The sequence below is a fragment of the Monodon monoceros genome, unplaced genomic scaffold (genome assembly GCF_005190385.1).
Source record: "Monodon monoceros isolate NGI ecotype Baffin Bay Population unplaced genomic scaffold, NGI_Narwhal_1 Super_Scaffold_21, whole genome shotgun sequence".
Taxonomy (NCBI): Eukaryota; Metazoa; Chordata; class Mammalia; order Artiodactyla; family Monodontidae; genus Monodon; species Monodon monoceros.
The window spans coordinates 88649752-88670817 of NW_021703778.1; the positions used below are offsets into that span (position 1 = coordinate 88649752).

The following is a 21066-nucleotide window of genomic DNA, read 5'->3' on the forward strand; positions in this document are numbered from 1 at the left end:
CCCAGGCGGACTTTGGGGCCACACAGCATCAAATCAGCCTTTGAGGATGGGGTACAGTTGGGCAAGGAGATTCCTACCTTTCCTAGTCAGGTTTACATTTTGATTCTCGAACATCTGGACAGATTCTCCAACAAACAGGATTTTTTCAGCAACCCTCACTGGAATGTAGGACGGCAGAATCTCCACTCGCAGAGAAAACTGCTTTAGAGATGGTGCCAGCATGTTCTCTTCTTCTATCAGGCGCTGGTCAAAGAAATAATCCGTATCAGAGATGACGTAGGAAGTGAGAAAGGGAAAGCAAGGAAACATCCGGCAAGTCTCCCAACCCGTGATTTACATTTTCTAGAAGCAGGGACTTTAAATATGAAGTTGCATAATTGTTACATTACTGGTGCTAGAGAAATGTATTCCATTTTTAGGCAGCAAGATAGCATGGTGGAAATAGCAGTGGTTTTATTAACATTAGGATTTTAGCCCTCTGCCTTGGCTACATTGTAAAAACTTGTGCAGGGGCTTCCCTGGTGGCACAGTGGTTGAGAGTCCGCCCGCCGATGCAGGGGACACGGGTTCATGCTCCAGTCTGGGAAGATCCCACATGCCGCGGAGTGCCTGGGCCCGTGAGCCATGGCCGCTGAGCCTGCGCGTCTGGAGCCTGTGCTCCGCAACAGGAGAGGCCACAGCAGTGAGAGGCCCGCGTACCGCAAAAAACAAACAAACAAAGAAACAAACAATAAAAACTTGTGCAGTAGGTCTGGAACCCAGTCTCCTTACTTGTACCATGGAATAATTGATCTTTGTCTTTTTCCAGATCTACATGTCTACGATTTATTATCTTGTGCATATGCCTGCTGTGCCCAGCTCTTTACACAAGCCTGACTCATTTAGCCAAGTGGTTCTCAAAGCCTGGCTCCTGGACCAGCACCATTGGCCTCACTTGGGAGCTTGTTAGAAATGCAAATTTTCAAGCCCCTCCCCAGATTTACAGAAAACCTGGGGGGTAGGCCCAGCAGTCCGTGTTTTAACTAGCTCTCCAGGTGATTCTGAGGCACTCTCCAGTTTGAGAACCACTGATCTAGCCCACTCACCACCCAATCACTCAGGCCCCTTCTGTTCCCTGACTTGCTTTTGAGTTGACCCTTATCCAGCTCCAACTGGAACTTTAGGCTCCATACTCCTGACTTTGATCTCTGCTATTCACCCTTTTAGTTTTGGGCTTGGGTGCTGGTGTGCCTCGGGGCACTATCCTAGACCCTCTTCTCCTCTGGCTCTCAACACTCTTCCTAGACAATCACATCTTCTTCTAAGGCTGAACTGATCATCATAAGAGATATTTTTAATCTTTCTGCATCACAGGACTCTGCAATTATAAAAGCTACGGACCTTCCAGAAAAATATATAACCGTACACTTCACAGACCCTCTGACGCCACTCGTGAACCCCAAATTAAAAACTTCTGTATGCCGATGACTCCTAAGACTTTAAACTAGATTACTCCCATGAGCTCTAGGCTCAGCCCACTGGTCATTTCCTACAAGTACCTCAAACTCAATGTGTCCAAAGTTAGACCCATCTTCTTTCCCCTGACACCAGCAATCCATGTTCCTTATCATCACCACTCGCCCACTACTAAAGGCAGAGACTTGGGTATCATCCTTGATTCTTCCCTCTGGACCCATAGCCAATCAATCACCACGACCTACCTGTTCCAGCTCCTTAATATCTCTCAATCCTCTTTATTCTTCACCATATTTACTGTTCCCACCCTTGGTGTAGGCCACCATTATTTTTCAGCTAATGTCCCCAACATTCTCCTAACTGAACTACTTGCTGCTAATCTTAATTTTTAAAAAAACGATTCCCCACACAGTTTCTAGAGTGATCTATCATAAAGTCTGATCTAACATACAGAGGTAGGTTAACCTCTTGCCTAAAATTCTTCACGGTTCCCAGCTCTCTTCAGGCTCAAGTCTAAATTCCTTCCCATTGTTTACAAGGGCTTTCATGATCTTACCTCTGCTCATCTCAAAAGCTTCATTGACTGCCACTTCCCACACCCGCCCCCCCACTGTCCCTTACACTCTACATCTCAGCCTTTATTTACCTGACTCTCTCAATTGAATTACTAATGGTTCCCCAAATGAGCCATGTCCTTCATGGCCTCTGTATACTTTACACAGTCCTTTCCTATGCTTGGAATTTTTTTTTTTTCTTTTTGACCGTGCAGCATGTGGGATCTTAGTTCCCCGACCAGGGATCAAACCCACACCCCCTGCATTGGAAGCTTGGAGTTTTAACCACTGGACCGTGAGGGAAGTCCTCCTCCCAAACTCTTTGCAATTTAGACATACATTCCACTGAAAAGCCTTCTCTAGTTACTCTAAGACCATGTTCCCAGGATACCCATACTTACTCTTTCCAGAGCACTTAGTACACTGTAATATATCTTCCACTAAACTATAAGCTCTTTAAAGACAGGGATTACTACATTTTATTTGTTTATGCAGTTGTGGCATGTGGAACAGTACCTGGCATGTAACAGGCATTCAATAAAATGTTGTAACAGGATAAATGAATGGATGAATGGATAAGAACAATACAGGACTTTGGGGAGTCTAATCAAAACTCTAAACTGCATGTAAAAGCTCTGGGTACCTACAAGACTACCTGAAGAGACAAGACTTATTCTCTTAAATGTGTATACCAGGAAGAGGGGAAACAAAAGGAATCTCACAAATATATTTTCTATTTTATAGTCTCACATTGTTAGGCATTGAGTATTAAGCTAAGATAAAGCCAAGTGTTTACATCTAAAGAATTTATGGAAGGTACCCAGGCTATGATGAGCTGGGGGCTGGGGGCAGGGGCAAGTCACCAAAAGGTCATCTAGCTGTAGACTTTTCCGACTCCTGGCAGGAGCAGGCTAGGCTTCTGGTTGGGCTCTCACCAAGTCCTGGAGTTCTCTCAGTTGTTTTCCTGTCAGTCCCCCAATGCCCAGATCCTCCTCATCCTCTTCTGGCTGGGCACTGACATTACCAGAAGATGGACCCTGTTTGATAAAGAACTCTTCGTGCTGGTCCAAGAGGAGTCCATGTAGCATCCAGGCTGAGAGCTGCTTATACATGACCCCGTGACACACGGCCAGGATTCTGAGTGGAAAGGAAAGCAAGAGCCTTAGAAGTCCACTAAGAGGACACTAAACCCATGCTTTAAACTGCTACAGGATAAACAGAGGCCTGAGGGTTTGGTCAGCAGAAGGGAAATGACCAATTAAGCTAAAAATAATTGTGCTATTTTAACTTAAATGTCTGCGGATGAACTAAGTGGTTAAATTTCCAAACTTGTAGCCAGTGTACTAAAGTCTGAAATGTTCAGTAAATGTTCTGATAGTCTTTTAGAAGAAGCACATTTTTTTCCCTCTTTTTGAGTAAAGTAAGTTTCAAAATGGATGATTCCTTTTAAAATTAAATGGACTTACAGGAGTCTCTTTTTGGCTAACACAGTATTAAATTAGTTTTTATTTTTGTTGGAATCACATAAGGAAAGTAGATTCAGTATGTGAGAAGCTGATATACCTGAAAAAGTATTATCCAACAAAATCCAGAGACTGAAACAAAATGCAGAAAGGTTGCTGGAGAATGGGATATATTCACATGGTCTCAAGGGATCACATCTCAGGTAACATATTAATGACAAAGGGGAAAACGTCCCTCTAAAACAGAGAGATCTGGTGGAAAACACCTAAACCAAGTGATGAAACTTAACACCAGTAATAGGACAAACTTACTTTTTGTGCTTTCTGATATGCTGTAACAGGAAATAATATGACCTATGTAGTATTCTTGCCAAAAATGTTCAACCTGAATCTAATCATGAGGAAATAATCAGAAAAATCCAGATTGTGGAACATTCTACAGGCAGTCTTTGATCATACTCCACATTTAATACAGTTGTAATCATAAAATTTTGTATCCTTTTTTTTAGATAGTATTATAAAAATATTTTTACATGTTGTTATAGTATTTGTAATTTTAATTGCATTATAGTCTATCAAGTGAATATATCTTTAATCAGCTTTCTTCTGCTGCTGGTAATTTTCTAATTTTTTTAAAAATTTCTTAATATAGTAGACAACATTGCAGTGAATAATGATTGTGCATATGGTTATTTTCTTCTTTTGAATAATTTTGTTAGGATAAAATTTTTAAGAGTGGCATTATAAGATTATAAAGCTACTCAAAATACACATGTTTAGACATAGCTCAGCATAATCCAGCACATGTAGTGGAAATTCTCCAAGGATAATGAGATCCAAAAATGAAAAAGGACTGCCTCAAGGTCATCTAGAGCCTTGCTTTGATACTCAACACTTTATTAAAACCCCCTTTTTGCAATTTCTGAGCCACCGTAAGGATTACATGGGCTCCTTTGCTCATGGGGCTTTTCCATCCTGGTCATAACTTTCCCCAGAAGGAAACCTGAGATGACCTGAAAATAAAACTTGTGCAAAATCAAGTCACCTGACCACCCACTCCGCCTCCCAACCCCAATGAAGCCGTGACTTACTTTTCTAGTGCACTGCGAACAGGAGGCAAACCTCCACAGCTGTGTTTGTACACTGTTTCCAGGATTTGACAACCATGAATCTGTGGAAAATACAGCCTTGTCAAGCTGAATTCCATTTTAATAGTTCATGTAGCACAATCTCATATTCTATATTCAATCCAGAGGGCACAATCTGCAGAGAATGGGGATAAACTTTCTCATAAGATTTTTGTATAGTTCTGATTCTGACTCCAATGCCAATGTGTGGGGGGTTTCCCCACACTACCAAGCAATCCTCTGACACCAGCTTGGGTGTCCTACAATCCAACTCAATTCTGATACTATCCACCCAGAGATAGCATCAGATTCCACAGGTTAAGGGCTCAGTCCCACAAGACTGCCCTCCATTTCCGACGCCAATCACAAGTTCAGGTTGTTCCCTGTGCTTCCAACTGGCTGATTAATAGATCAGAGGTTCCCCCTCCCTGGATTCCACTAATTTGCTAGAGCAGCTCACAGAACTCAGGAAACCCACTTATTCACTAGATTACCTATTTATTATGAAGGATACTAAAGGATATGAGTCAACACCCAGATGAAAAGGATACACAGGGCGAGGTCCCGAACAAAGGAGCTTCTGTCCGGCATGGTGGCACATAGAGGCACTCTGGCTCACCAATCTGGAAGCTCTCCAAACCCCGTCCTTTTTGGTTTTTATGGAGCCTTCATTACACAGGCAGGATTAATTAAATCACTGGCCATTGGTGATTGAACTCAATTTCTAGCTCTCTGCCCTCCTCTCTCCCCAGAGGTCAGGTGGGAATGGTGGGACTGAAAGTTCCAACCCTCCAATCACGTGGGTGTTTACCCTGGCAACCAGCCCCATACTTAAGTGCTTTCCCAAAATCACCTCATTAACAAACTCAGGTGTAGTAGAAAGGGGTTTGTTATGACTATCAAGTCACCTTTATTGCTCTTATTACTTAGGAAATTCTGAGTTTTAGAAGCTCTGTGCCAGAAACGGGACAAAGACCAAATCTATATTTTTTATTGTAAATCACAACATCACAATAGTTGTTGTTGAAGTATGGACCCTCCACCTCCCTGCCCCTCCCCATCCCACCCCATCCCCCAGCAGCATCTGCATCACCTGGAAACTTGTAAGAAATGCAAATTCTTGGGCCTCACTCCAGACCTACTGAATCAGAATCTCTGGGGTAGGGCCCAGCGATCTGGTTTTAACAATCTGCTCCAGGTGATTCTAATGCACAATGAAGTTTGAGAACTACTGCACTAAGGAAAAACCAGAATCATTTAGAGTTGAAATTCCAAGAAAAGAGGTAAAGAAAGCTCTTCAGATTAAGGCCTAATCCAGACTACTTACAAGGTATATACACTTTTCTAAAAATCTGCTTCCTCTTTCAATGTCCTTTTGCCTCTGCTTTTTTTTTTTTAACTGCTTTATTGAGGTATAAGTTATATACAATAAATTCACCTATTTTAAGGGTACTTTCAACAACTTTTAGTAAATTTACAGCATTGTGCAACCATCACCGTAATCCAGTTTTATAACATTTCCATCACTCTAAAAGGATCCCCTGTGCCTGTTCGCACTCCCCCATTCTCACCTACAACCTCATTTTTTAGAGCCTTAGCACTCAGCTTCCTACAACCTCCTCGGCAGGAAGGAAAGTTCACCCATCTGCAATCCCTCTACTCATTTTCCACTCTCCTTTCTTTGGCCAACGGAAGCTCAAAGTCAACTGAGATGTGCCGGCATGTATGGACCCTTACACTAACCCCACTTACCTAGAAGTTCCCCTCCAATTTTGGGAGATGGTTTAGGAGAGTGGTTAAGAGCATAGTCTTTGGAGTCAGACAGCCCTGGGTTTACATCCTAGTTGTACCATTTACTACCATCTGTGTGACCCTAAGCACATTCCTTAACCTATTTGATTTTTTAGAGGATTGACTGTGATAATGTATGTAAAGCATTTAGCAGAGTGCCTGGTATGCAACAAGTGCACAATAAAAGCTCGATGTTATTTGATGAGGGCCATCAGCTTTGCAGGGTCAAACAGCACCTCCCCTGCTGGCTCTGCTAGCACAGAATGAATGCAGCAGAGGGTGAGTTTCTTATACAGCAAAAAAATGAAGTAGCAACCTGGCAAACTGACTAGTTAACTAGTTATATTCAAATGAACACTCTTAATAAGCTAAGGCACAAATATAACAGCTTAAGAACATGAATGAACTAAACATATTTAATCCATCTGTCCTTTTTGATCCAATTATGAACCAGCAGTTACTTCTTCTAATGTAAAATCTCAAAGCATCTCAGAATTATTAATTCTACCCAGAAAAGACATTCTCTGGACACTGGAGACCCTAACTTTTCAATGCATATGATAAAAACTTGTGATAAGAATAGGCATATTTAACTAATAAAATAAACATCTGGGTTTCACCCAATGATTTAAGAATTCTCAGAAAACTGCCAGTACCCTAACGATAAACCTACTACCTTCTTTCTAAGGATTAACTTTCTGCTTCTCTTCAAGATCCATATCCAACAGTTCTGAATCCTTAGTGTAAAATGCTCTCACCTCCAAGTATCTGTAGCATGTTCTCTTACCCAGCAGCATTCTTGGGTATATGTATTATCATTTCCCCCACCTTCTGGACCAGGAGGTGCTTAAGGGCAGGGTCCTAACTTATTTTTGCATTCCTGATACTTAGCATGATACTCAAGCAGGTATCACTGAATGAATAAATAAATAATAAAAACTTCTGAAAACTAGGCTCTTCAAAGAAGAATGTAAAGGAAAATTAATTATGAGTATTTCCTTGGTGCTTACCAGAGCAAAAGGAAAAAGGAAAATTCTCACCTTTTGACTTTTAATTTGTTCTACTACAACCATCACAGAGGGGAAAAGGAGTTGGAACTGCAAAGGAGAGAATAATTAGGATGGTATATAATCAAATACAAGGAAAAAAAATTAACTCAGGAAATGCCTGTGTTTCTAAATAGTCCCACTTAACATAAAGATGGCAATACCACAGAACAACCAAGATCCAGTATCCTAAGGCAATTTGCTACAGGGGTTGGCTGCAGATAGAAAGAGAATGGCAGACAGAAGCAGTTTCTATGTTTGAGGCTAGCATAATTGCTAATACTGAGGCCAATCTAGAGCATTAACATCACACAGTAAGTTTTCACTAAATTTGGAACTTTTCAAACAGTTCTGATCTAGGAAAGCATACAAAATATCAAATGCTGGGCTCTGAATCCAGAAGGAAAAAAGTTCTCGAAAATAATATTTTAAGTTAGATTATTCTAATGACATCAACAGATTCCAAAGCATTTTGTTATCTGGGCATCATACCTGATCTAAGGAGTAATTGACATGTGATATGGAGAGATGGGGGTCAGCCAGGAACTGCAACAAAAAAACACTCTGATTATGGCTCCATATAAAATATCTTGAATCTATTTCTTCTATGGAAACCGGAAGCGAATGTGAGAGTAGGCTTAGGGTTCATTTTAGGGTATTGAGAATTGATCATTTATAGAAGATTATTAATGTTGATTTTCAGGTGATAACAAAACCAAAGCTAGGGCTCTTCTAAACTCACTCAGGAACCTTTGCCGTGATCCACTTGCCACTTTGATCATGGCTTGGGCAATCACAGAGAGCACACTTACCCTCCAGCCACGCAGAAAACAGCTCATTCTTAACCACCTGACCATATCAAAGGGCATTACAAATCAGGAACATGTCCTCATCTGCTGTCCCAGAGGTGTTCCTTCCCGTATTTCTTCTCACCTCTTGTTCCAAATCAAGCAGTGCTTGGCGATAAGGCTGCAAAACTGAATCCAGCCCCGTGCAGAAGGCCCTTAGGTAGATTCCATGTGACCCACCTTGGCCCTGCTGAGATGGATGGTGATCCTGAAATCAAACAAAGAAAAGTCAACTTTTCAGCTCAGACCCCGAAACCCAAGGAAGACATTATCCTTTATTAATGGCATTTTTTTGTTTAAATAATTCCCTATCAAAGCAGTGCTTCAATGAGAGGAAAACCTGACTGAAGAGACCTTTTAAAATGTGATAATGTTTTCATTTTCCAAGTGGCTCAGATGTTACAAACAACCAGGTATTACTCCATACTGTCACTAGAGGTTTTTCAACAACTCAATTCTAACTTTATAACTTCTAGCTTAAATCCCTTTGGTGGTTTCCCCTTGCCCCAGAATAATATCTAAACTCCTCTACATGGTATACAACTTCTGGCCCTTACTCTCTCTCTAAAATTATCTTTAACTGCTTCCAACTTCACATCTTCATTTACAAATTACTCAGCAGTTCCCTGAATGTGCCTTGTTTCTATCTCTCACCCCTGTGAGTGAGTGTGGTCTGCTTGTAACTCATGTTTGTGACAAATACCTACTCTTCCTGCAGGACCCAACTCCAGCATCTCTTCCCTGAAAAGCCCTTTCTAACTCTCCCTAGGGAATTAATAGCTCCCCTTTGTTGCTTTCATAGCATCCCTGTTTAGTGCTGGAACTGAACTTTTGTTTATCTGTCCCCTCACTAGACCAAGAGCTTCATGAAGCAAGGGCCCATACTTTGTTCATCTTTGCATTTCATTTCCTAGCACAGTTCTTTGAACAGATGGTAACTATTTACTGAATAAATAAAATGACCTCAGTCCTCCTTCTAACAACCCTTCTCCTGCCTAGATGGCAATTCATCAAAAACACGAACCTGATAGCCAACGTGGGGAGTGAGAAGACACTCACCAAGAGGCTATTAACAAATATGGTTTGTCTTTCAAGAAAGCTGCAGTTTCTTTGTAAAAGCATTCTTTTTCTACACGGGGGAATTGCAGTTAACAGTTGACTAGAGGCCATGATGACTAGCCTTTCTGGCTATGTACTGATTTGCATGGTCAGGCTCTGGTGGTGGTAGATACCATAGCAGAATTCAGCAACAAATGTGGTAGGAAGCTTGGGCTCAGAGGTTATAAGGCACACCGTAGCCAGAGGATGCTGCAGAGGATACTAGTAGTTCCTGGAGATAAATGTTCCCAGCTATAATAAGAATAGCACGGGCATAGGGTGAAATAGACCAGATTGGCTTACAACCAGGTGATTTTGGTTTGGTTGTGTCATTCCAGAGAACTGAATGTCTTCATTTATCACAAAATGAAAGAAAAAATGAGACTGCTTTTACTTTTCAAAAAAGAAAGAGGTACTACAAATATCTTTAGAATTTGGGAAAGTAGGAATTCACATATAAGATGCACATAGTCACACGAATATAGGACAGGTTTGGTTTTTTTTAAGTGTTATATACAAACACTTAAAGAGCCCTTTTCATCTATATTAATATGTATACAGGTTCCAACTTTGATCATTGTGTTCTCATTATTATGACTTCATAGCAAACTGGCACTGATTAGGTTTTTTTAAATATAAATTTATTTATTTATTTTTGGCTGCATTGGGTCTTGCTGCATGCGGGCTTTCTCTAGTTGCGGCGAGCAGGGGCTACTCTTTGTTGCAGTGTATAGGCTTCTCATTGCGGTGGTTTCTCTTGCTGTGGAGCATGGGCTCTAGGCACGCAGGCTTCTGTAGTTGTGGCACATGGGCTCAGTAGTTGTGGCTCGCGGGCTCTAGAGCACAGGTTTAGCAGTTGTGGCTCACGGGCTCTGTGGCATGTGGGATCTTCCTGGACCAGGGCTCGAACCCATGTCCCCTGCCTTGGCAGGCGGATTCTTAACCACTGCACCACCAGGGAAGTCCCTGGCATTGATTAGATTTTAAATTCTTTTCTCTGCAACAAAATCTGTTTGAATCAGAATCCCTGTCCCAGAGATGAAAAAATAAGGCATTATTCTCTGACTCCTTTGTCCCATAGATTACCACCAAGGGCCTGACAACCAGTTTATATAACAGGGGCCAGGTGGTACTGACTGCATTGTTTCAGAAAACTATCCTTCCTTTTCCTTTCTAGAAGTCTCTGCCTTTCTCTTCAACCAGAATCATTCTTTCCACTGGGAAATAGTCATCACTGAATCAGAGTCACACAATGCAGCAATCTTCTTACTTACCACTGACAGAATTGCAGACTGTTAAAAGTAAAAAAGAACTTTAAAATTTCTCTTAAAAAAAATTTTGAGTGTCTACTATATGCCAGGTACTTCACATGAATTACCTTGTTTAATCCCCACAACCCTATTAGATAGGTACTATCTATCCCATTTTATAGGTAAGGAAACTGAGCCTCAGGTTACTGCTGAGCAGTCTGTGGCCAGTAAGTGATGGACAGGAAACAAATCTTTGGCCACTACACTATAAAGCACTGACTTCCAATTAATTTATATTAATCAATAATATTTATTAAGTCTTACCACATGCCAAAACCTTCTCCAGTTTAACTCTTATTTACAAATAAGAAAAAGGAAGCCTGAAGATTTTAGTTGCCTGCCTCAATGTAACTACGGTAGTTAGAAGCAAAGTGGCAAAGGAATTTTAAATAATGCTTTGTGTTTTCACCTCTGGGACTGGAACTCTGGTCCAGCTCAAACTGATTTAATTCAGGTCTCTTAAAACTTGGGCAAAGCATACTTTCTCTTACATCCATCTGCCTAAATTGGTCCCCATGTATATTTTCCCCTTGTTTGAGGTACAGTCACTTTGCCTTCACTTGAATAATTCCAGTGATGAGAAATTCATAACTTCTTGACACTTACATCACATGAATTACCAATGGATTCACTGAAAGCTTAACATAGCTCCAGCCCTGGGGAGGTGTACGTTCCCTGAGAACAGGAACCTACCTGCTGCTGCACATGGCCCGTGTACTGTTCAATGAACTCGGTGAAACGAATGTAGTCTGTGCCCAGCCGGCAGAGTCGATTCAGGACACTGGTTTCACTGGGATGGAGAAATGGGAAGTCCTGTGACACCTGCAGGAGAGGAATAATGCTAAAAACGCTGATGCCCGCTACTCACTGCTCACTAGAACGATTGTCTCCCTTTGCAAGATGGCTATTTAAGACTGGTAAGTTCTAGATAACAAAAGTATTTCCAAATCACTACAAAGACGTTGTTCCCCAGTCCCAACTTAGTTATTTATTGAAATAGGCAGTAATGCATGGTAAAGAATTTAAACAGTACAAAATGGTATACATGAAAAATAAGTCAACCTCCACAGAGGCAGCCACTACTACCTGCTTTTTTTTTTAAATTTTAGTATAAATATTATATTGGTTTCAGGTGTACAACATAGTGATCCAGTATTTTTACAGATTACAAACCATACTAAGTTATTATAAAAGACTGACTAGGGGCTTCCCTGGTGGCACAGTGGTTGAGAATCTGCCTGCTAATGCAGGGGACACAGGTTCTATCCCTGGTCTGGGAAGATCCCACATGCTGTGGAGCAACTAAGCCCGTGTGCCACAACTACTGAGCCTGTGCCCTAGAGCCCATGAGCCACAACTACTGAGCCCACGCGCAGCAGCAATGACCCAATGCAGCCCTAAATAAATAAATAAATAAATTTATTTTTAAAAAAAGACTGACTATATTCCTGTGCTGTACATTACATGCCCGTGACTTGTTTATTTTGTAACTGATAGTTTGTACCTCTTAATACCCTTCACCTATTTCATCCCTCCCCCTATCCCTCTCCCTTCTGGTGACCACCATTTGTTCTCTGTATCTATGCATCTGTTTCTGTCTATGCATATGTTTGTCTGTTTGTTTTGTTTTCTAAATTCCACATATAAGTGAAATCATAAAGTATTTGTCTTTCTCTGTTTGACTTATTTCACTAAGCATAATATCCTCCAGGCCCATCCATGTTGTCACAAATGGCAAGATTTCATTCTTTTTCATGGCTAAGTATATTACCTATTCCTTATGGAATCTTCCTGGGATGGTCTATAAGGATATATGGGGTTTTTGATCTGGTTGCAACAAAGTCTCTTGAGCAATATTGCTCACTCTTGGTTCTGCAGATTCCAGAGGTTTCTCAGACATATTCTTAGGATTTACAAATTCTCTATGAAAATTTAAATTTTGTTTTCATTTTGATAAAAATGTAAAATTAACGTAGCATATTATAATCTGTAAAAGCACCTTATAACTGGACATATAATTTAGTGTCCATATTTTCATTTGTATTTTTAATTTAAATCATGGCCAAATGATAGCCTAGTATGGTATGTAAAGATTTCACAGCAGTTCAAGCAGAAAAATAGTAGTGGGAGAATGTATTCATTCAATCAACTAAGAAAAAAATCATAGCAAAATATACATAAAGTTACCATTTTAGCCATTCAAGTATACAGTTTAGTGGCATTAAGTGCATTCACTTTGTTGTGCAACCATCACCACCATCCATCTCCAGAACTTTTTCATCTTCCCAAACTAAAACTCTGTACCTCTTGAATGATGACTCCCCATTGTTCCTTCCCCCACACACCCTGGCAAGTACCCTTCTAATTTCTGTCTCTATGAATTTGACTACTCTACAATATTTATCCGTTTGTGACTGGCTTATTTCACTTAGCATAGTGTCTTCAAGGTTCATCCATGTTGTAGCATGTGTTAGAATGTCTCTCCTTTCTAAGGCTGAATAATATTCCATTGTATGTACATGCCACATTTTGTTTATTCACTTCATTTGTCTATGGACATCTAAGTTGCTTCTGCCTTTTGGCTATTGTGAATAACGCTGCTATGAACATGGGTTTACAAATATCTATTTGAGTCCCTGCTTTCACTTCTTTTGGGTATATACCCAGGAATAAAACTGTTGGATCATTTGGTAATTCTGTGTTTAATTTTTGGAGGAGTCACCATATTGTTTTCCACAGGGACTGTACCATTTTACATTTCCACCAGCAATGCACAAGGGTTCTAATTTCTCTACAACCTCACCAACACTTGTTATTTTCTGTTTTTTTTTGGTAGTAACCATCCTAAAGGGTATAAAATGATATCTCATTGTGTTTTTTTTTTTTTTTTTTTGCGGTACGCGGGCCTCTCACTGTTGTGGTGTCTCCCGTTGCGGAGCACAGGCTCCGGACGCGCAGGCTCAGCGGCCATGGCTCACGGGCCCAGCCGCTCCGTGGCACGTGGGATCTTCCCGGACCGGGGCACGAACCCGTGTCCCCTGCATCGGCAGACGGACTCTCAACCACTGCGCCACTAGGGAAGCCCCTCTCATTAAGCTTTTGATTTGCATTTCCCTAATGATTAGTGATATTGATCATCTTTTCATTTGTTGCCCATTGTATATCTTCTTTGGAGAATCAACCAACTTTTAGTGACTACGTACTTATCCCAGGCACTGTGCTAACATTCCAAGATTAAATAGTGAACAAAATCAGACATATTTACTACTCCCAAGGAACTCAGAATATTTCACATTCATATTGTATTTTGTGGAAGCCATCTTTATGTGACAGTAACTGTAGTAATAAATAGGCAAAGAAGAATTTTTCTGTTACTGATTCCACAATAATTTGATTAGGAATCCATTTAATGTAGATTTTAATGACACAATGCTAACCATATCTTCAAGTTAACAACTTAAGAGGTAGCATGACATAGTCCTTAAGAACTTGATCTCTGGAGCCAGACTGCCTAGGTGTGAATCCCTGAGTTGCCTCTTACTTGCTTGAAATCTTAGGCAAGCAATACCCCTCTGTGCCTCAGTTTTCATACCTATAAAGATGATAATTGTGAGGATTAAATAAATTAATACATGTAAATCACATGTGCCAAGCACATAGCAAGTGCTCAATACATGTCAGCAATTTTTTATTATTAGGACAGCTCTACTCAGTTATTAAGTGATACTCCTATTAAAATTGGCATTTGAGGGCTTCCCTGGTGGCGCAGTGGTTGAGAGTCTGCCTGTCGATGCAGGGGACGCAGGTTCGTGCCCCGGTCCGGGAAGATCCCACGTGCCACGGAGCGGCTGGGCCCGTGAGCCATGGCCGCTGAGCCTGCGCGTCCGGAGCCTGTGCTCCGCAACGGGAGAGGCCACAACAGTGAGAGGCCCGCGTACAGCAAAAAAAAAAAAAAAAAAAAAAAAAAAATTGGCATTTGAGCAGTGTTTGTTGGCAGAGTTTTAGAAAAGTTCCAAGTCTGGTTACTCTGAAACAACAAACGATACCTTAAAGTTATTGGTATCATTTGGTACAACCTACTTATATGAACAGGCATTCTCTTCATTAGAGTTACTGAAGTCAAAATAGAAAACAGAGAGCCAGATCTGCAGAAAAGTCATTCTACCATTTAACTCAATGTTGACAATTTAGTTTTAGCAAAACAACAGTATATACTACATTAGATCAGTGGTTCTCAGTGGGGGCAATTTTGCCCCCAAGGGATATGGTAATGTCTGAAGATATTTTTGGTTGCACAACTCAGGGTATACCACTGGCATGTAGCAAGTAGAGGCCATGGATGCTGCTAAACATCCTACAGTGCACAGGACGGCCCCCACAGCAAAGAATTATCCAGTCCAAAATGTCAGTAGTGCCAATGCTGAGAAGCTGCATTAGATTAACGTCGATTTGAATTGATCAGTTTGGTAGTTTTATTTACTTTGTAAAAATAACTGGTTTTACAGTTGTTAAAGAGCAATATGCTTGAGTTTATACTTAGCTTAATGTGTATACATATTCAATATTACAATAAACTTATTTTTATCAACACTGGGCATTCATGACAATTTTTCCCTTTATCGAAATGTGAAAAACACCGTTCTGCAGAAAGTATGCAATATTTGCTGATTTTGGTGGAATTTTTTTCTTTCACAAATAGCTTAATACCTACTATGTGGCAGAAACTGTACTAGGTGCTCCTGGTACATCTATGAAGAAGACCACTGTGGTCTTAGCCCCCATGGGCAATCTATGTGAGAGAAAGACTAAACATAGGTAACAACAATAAATAATATGAATTGTGATGTCCTATAAGGGAAATAAACAAGTTGCTGTGATAGAAAATAATGGCATAAGGAGTATACTTAAAGAGGTGGTCAGAGAAGGTTTTTCTGAGAAGTAACTTTAAAGCTGAGAACTTAAGGAGGAAAATATCCGATTGAGACATTTTTATAAGAAAAAAAGGAAGGCAGCTATTGTTCCCATATTCTTTCGTCTCTTTTTACTTCTGACAGTCAGGCACAAACAATTACCTCCTGAATATTTTTCTCCTATATTCCTGGCATTGTGCTAGTTTTACAGAAGTAAAGAAACAATAACAAAAGCAATCTGTTTGATTTATAAGTTTTATAGACCAAGAATGTATATTTTCTGCTCCTCTACAGCCTATACTACCAATTCTCATAGGAACAGGCATGACTTTGTGATCAGACAGAGCTAGATTCAAATCTTGCCTTATCAAGACTAGCCACCATAAAGTTCTCTGAACTTCAGTTTGCTCATCTGTAAACTGGGGCCAACAATACCTAAGTTACTAAGTTATGGAGATGATTAGATAATATTACTGGAAGCAGGAGTAGAAAAGAGTGGTTCAGATACTGGAGCCAGACAAAACTGGGTTCAAAAGGAAACAGAAGCTTTAAATGACACAATAGACCAGATAGATTTAATTGATATTTATAGGACATTCCATCCAAAAACAGCAGATTAGACTTTCTTCTCAAGTGCGCATGGAACATTCTCCAGGATAGATCACATCTTGGGTCACAAATCAAGCCTCAGCAAATTTAAGAAAATTGAAATCATATCAAGCATCCTTTCTGACCACAATGCTATGAGATTAGAAATGAATTACAGGGAAAAGAACGTAAAAAACACAAACTCATGGAGGCTAAACAATACGTTACTAAATAACCAAGAGGTCACTGAAGAAATCAAACAGGAAATCAAAAAGTACCTAGAGACAAATGACAATGAAAAAAAGACAATCCAAAACCTATGGGATGCAGCAAAAGCAGTTCTAAGAGGGAAGTTTATAGCTATACAAGCCTACCTCAAGAAACAAGAAAAATCTCAAATAAACAATCTAACTTTACACCTAAAAGAACTAGATAAAGAAGAACAAACAAAACCCAAAGTTAGCAGAAGGAAAGAAATCATAAAGATCTGAGCAGAAATAAATGAATTAGAAACAAAGAAAACAATAGCAAAGATCAATAAAACTAAAAGTTGGTTCTTTGAGAAGATAAACAAAATTGATAAACCATTAGCCAGACTCATCAAGGAAAAGAGGGAGAGGACTCAAATCAATAAAATTAGAAATGAAAAAGGAGAAGTTACAACAGACGCTGCAGAAATACAAAGCACCCTAAGAGACTACTACAAGCAACTGTATGCCAATAAAGTGGACAAACTGGAAGAAATGGACAAATTCTTAGAAAGGTATAACATTCCAAGACTGAACCAGGAAGAAATAGAAAATATGAACAGACCAATCACAAGTAATAAAATTGAAACTGTGATTAAAAATCTTCCAACAAACAAAAGTCCAGGACCAGATGGCTTCACAGGTGAATTCTATCAAACATTTCAAACTCTTCCAAAAAACTGCAGAGGACGGAACACTCCTAAACTCATTCTATGAGGCCACCATCACCCTGATACCAAAACCAGACAAAGATACTACAAAAAAAGAAAATTACAAATCAATATCACTGATGAATATAGATGCAAAAATCCTCAACAAAATAGTAGCAAACAGAATCCAACAACACAGTAAAAGGATCATACACCATGATCAAGTGGGATTTATCCCAGGGATACAAGGATTCTTCAATATACGCAAATCAATCAATGTGATAAACCATGTTAACAAATTGAAGCAGAAAAACCATATGATCATCTCAACAGATGTATTAAAAGCTTTCAACAAAATTCAACACCATTTATAATAAAAACTCTCCAGAAAGTGGGCACAGAGGGAACCTACCTCAACATAATAAAGGCCATATATGACAAACTCACAGCAAACATCATTCTCAATGGTGAAAAACTGAAAGCATTTCCTCTAAGATCAGGAACAAGACAATGATGTCCACTCTCACCACTATTATTCAACATAGTTTTGGAAGGCCTAGCCATGGCAATCAGAGAAGAAAAAGAAATAAGAGGAATACAAATTGGAAAAGAAGTAAAACTGTCACTGTTTGCAGATGACATGATACTATACATGGAGAATCCTAAAGATGCCACCAGAAAACTACTAGAGCTAATCAATGAATTTGGTAGTTTCAGGATACAAAATTAATGCACAGAAATCTCTTGCATTCCTATACACTAATGATGAAAAACCTGAAAGAGAAATTAAGGAAACACTCCCATTTACCATTGCAACAAAAAGAATAAAATACCTAGGAATAAGCCTACCTAGGGAGACAAAAGACCTGTATGCAGAAAACTATAAGACACTGATGAAAGAAATGAAAGATGATACAAATAGATGGAGAGATATACCATATTCTTGGATTGGAAGAATCAATATTGTGAAAATGACTATACTACCCAAAGCAATCTACAGATTCAATGCAATCCCTATCAAATTACCAATGGCATTTTTATGGAACTAGAACAAAAAATCTTAAAAGTTGTATGGAGACACAAAAGACCCCGAATAGCCAAAGCAGTCTTGAGGGGAAAAAAACGGAGCTGGAGGAATCAGACTCCCTGACTTCAGACTATACTATAAAGCTACAGTAATCAAGACAATATGGTACTGGCACAAAAACAGAAACAAGATCAATGGAACAAGATAGAAAGCCCAGAGATAAACCCACGCACCTATGGTCAACTAACCTATGACAAAGGAAGCAAGGATATACAATGGAGAAAAGACAGTCTCTTCAATAAGTTGTGCTGGGAAAACTGGACAGCTACATGTAAAAGAATGAAATCAGAACACTCCCTAACACCATACACAAAAATAAACTCAAAATGGATTAGAGACCTAAATATAAGACTGGACACTATAAAACTCTTAGAGGAAAACATGGGAAGAACACTCTTTGACATAAATCACAGCAAGATCTTTTTTGATCCACCTCCTAGAGTAATGGAAATAAAAACAAAAATAAACAAATGGGACCTAATGAAACTTCAAAGCTTTTGCACAGCAAAGGAAACCATAAACAAGACGAAAAAACAACCCTCAGAATGGGAGAAAATATTTGCCAACGAATCAACGGACAAAGGATTAATCTCCAAAATATATAAACAGCTCATGCAGCTCAATATTAAAAAAACAACCCAATCCAAAAATGGGCAGAAGACCTAAATAGACATTTCTCCAAAGAAGACATACAGATGGCCAAGAAGCACATGAAAAACTGCTCAACATCACTAATTATCAGAGAAATGCAAATCAAACTACAATGAGGTTATCACCTCACACCAGTTAGAATGGGCATCATCAGAAAATCTACAAACAAATGCTGGAGAGGGTGTGGAGAAAAGGAAACCCTCTTGCACTGTTGGTGGGAATGTAAATTGATAAAGCCACTATGGAGAACAGTATGGAGGTTCCTTAAAGAACTAAAAATAGAATTACCATATGACCCAGCAATCCCACTACTGGGCATATACCCAGAGAAAACCATAATTCAAAAAGACACATGCACCCCAATGTTCATTGCAGCACTATTTACAATAGCCAGGTCATGGAAGCAACCTAAATGCCCATCGACAGATGAATGGATAAAGAAGATGTGGTTCATATATACAATGGAATATTACTCAGCCATAAAAAGGAATGAAATTGGGTCATTTGTTGAGATGTGGATGGATCTACAGACTGTCATACAGACTGAAGTAAGTCAGAAACAGAAAAACAAATATCGTATATTAACGCATATATGTGGAACCTAGAAAAATGGTACAGATGAACTGGTTTGCAGAGCAGAAATTGAGACACAGATGTAGAGAACAAACGTATGGACACCAAGCGGGGAAAGCAGCGGAGGGTGGTGGTGGTGTTGTGATGAACTGGGCGATTGGGATTGACATTTATACACTGATGTGTATAAAATTGATGACTAATAAGAACCTGCTGTATAAAAAAATATATATATTATTCAAGTCATCCAATGATGGAATGACCCAGTTGACTGTATGACTGATTTGACTAATAACAGAGTGATGTGAGTAACAACAACGACAAAAAAATTAAATAAAAATTCAAAAAAGACATAGTTTGAAAGTAAAAGGAAGGAAAATGACATACCATACAGTAAACATAAAAATCTGTTTTTCTGTCAGGTTTGGCTATGTTACTATCAGACAAAGTAGGTCTCAAGAAAAGAAGTATTACCAAGGATAAAAATAAGGCTCAACAAAATTCTGAAAATTTGAACTCTGACAGAGTTTGTTCTCTGACTATAATGCAGTTAAATTAGAAATCATTAAGATATCTAGAAAAACCCCTCCAAATACTTGGAAATTAAACAATACAAATCTAAATAACCCATCAGTCAAAATATAAGAAAATAAAATAACAGGCATGGATTTGAATTTCTGCTTCATCACTATCTTTGACTTTCACAAGTAACTTAACTTCACTTTGCCTCAGTTTTCTCATCTTTAAATCTAAGTAAACTGGTTAAAATCACTCCTAAATCTTAAAATATATCAGATTTGTGTTTTGTTTCAATCCCACCACCAATAACAAATGCAGATTATTTTCAATGGTAATAACAGCAATAAACTCTATATATACATAGAGGACACTATTATTTTTAAAATACCCTTTAGATGTGAAAAGATGTTCAACATCCCTACTTATTAGAGAAATGCAAATCAAAACTACAGTGAGATACCACTTACACCAGTAACAATGGCCATCATTAAAAAGTCTATATATAAAAAAAAAAACTGGGTTCAAGACCAAGTTTGCTAATCGCTACGTGATCCCTGACACCGGGAGTTAATCTCTGAAATGGAGATAGGTGGTTGTGAAGATAAAATGAGATAAAGCATATAGCACATAGCCCTTCCCCCTCACACATTCCTGGTTATATGAAGGCCCCCCTCCAAATTCTCCTAGTGCAGAAATTTCCCGGGCGAGGTGTAATACGGGAAACACTCTCACTTTTTCGTCCAACAAAACTGGCTGAACCCTTATTGTGCGTTAGGCACTATGTATTTGGACTAGCTTTCAAAACTCAGTTTAAAAGCACATACAGGGCTTCCCTAGTGGCGCAGTGGTTGAGAGTCCGTCTGCCGATGCTGGGGACACGGGTTCGTGCCCCGGTCCGGGAAGATCCCACAGGCCGCGGAGTGGCTGGGCCCGTGAGCCATGGCCGCTGAGCCTGCGCGTCCGGAGCCTGTGCTCCGCAATGGGAAATGCCACAACAGTGAGAGGCCCGCGTACCACAAAAAAAAAAAAAAAAAAAAAAGAAGAAAAAAAAAAAAAGCACATACAATTACTGAGCCCTCCGGTTACCTGCCCAGGGACAAGCCCCTCACGCCTCGGCCCCTGCAAGCCCCGCCTTCTCGGTCCCTCAG

General features: G+C 39.6%; 1 protein-coding gene across 3 annotated transcripts in view; it reads right to left on the reverse strand.

Annotated features, from left to right (window-relative positions):
* Positions 1-21066, reverse strand: part of TUBGCP4 (tubulin gamma complex associated protein 4) — a 50178-nt gene that overhangs the window by 28666 nt on the left and 446 nt on the right. For all 3 annotated transcript variants that reach the window (XM_029239678.1, XM_029239677.1, XM_029239679.1), the window contains exons 2-8: positions 11386-11514; positions 8370-8492; positions 7929-7982; positions 7431-7487; positions 4564-4643; positions 2945-3146; positions 78-243 (exon numbers count right to left, since the gene is read on the reverse strand). In XM_029239678.1, the coding sequence (XP_029095511.1) occupies positions 78-243; positions 2945-3146; positions 4564-4643; positions 7431-7487; positions 7929-7982; positions 8370-8492; positions 11386-11514 (811 nt within the window). The remainder of the gene's footprint in view (positions 1-77; positions 244-2944; positions 3147-4563; positions 4644-7430; positions 7488-7928; positions 7983-8369; positions 8493-11385; positions 11515-21066) is intronic.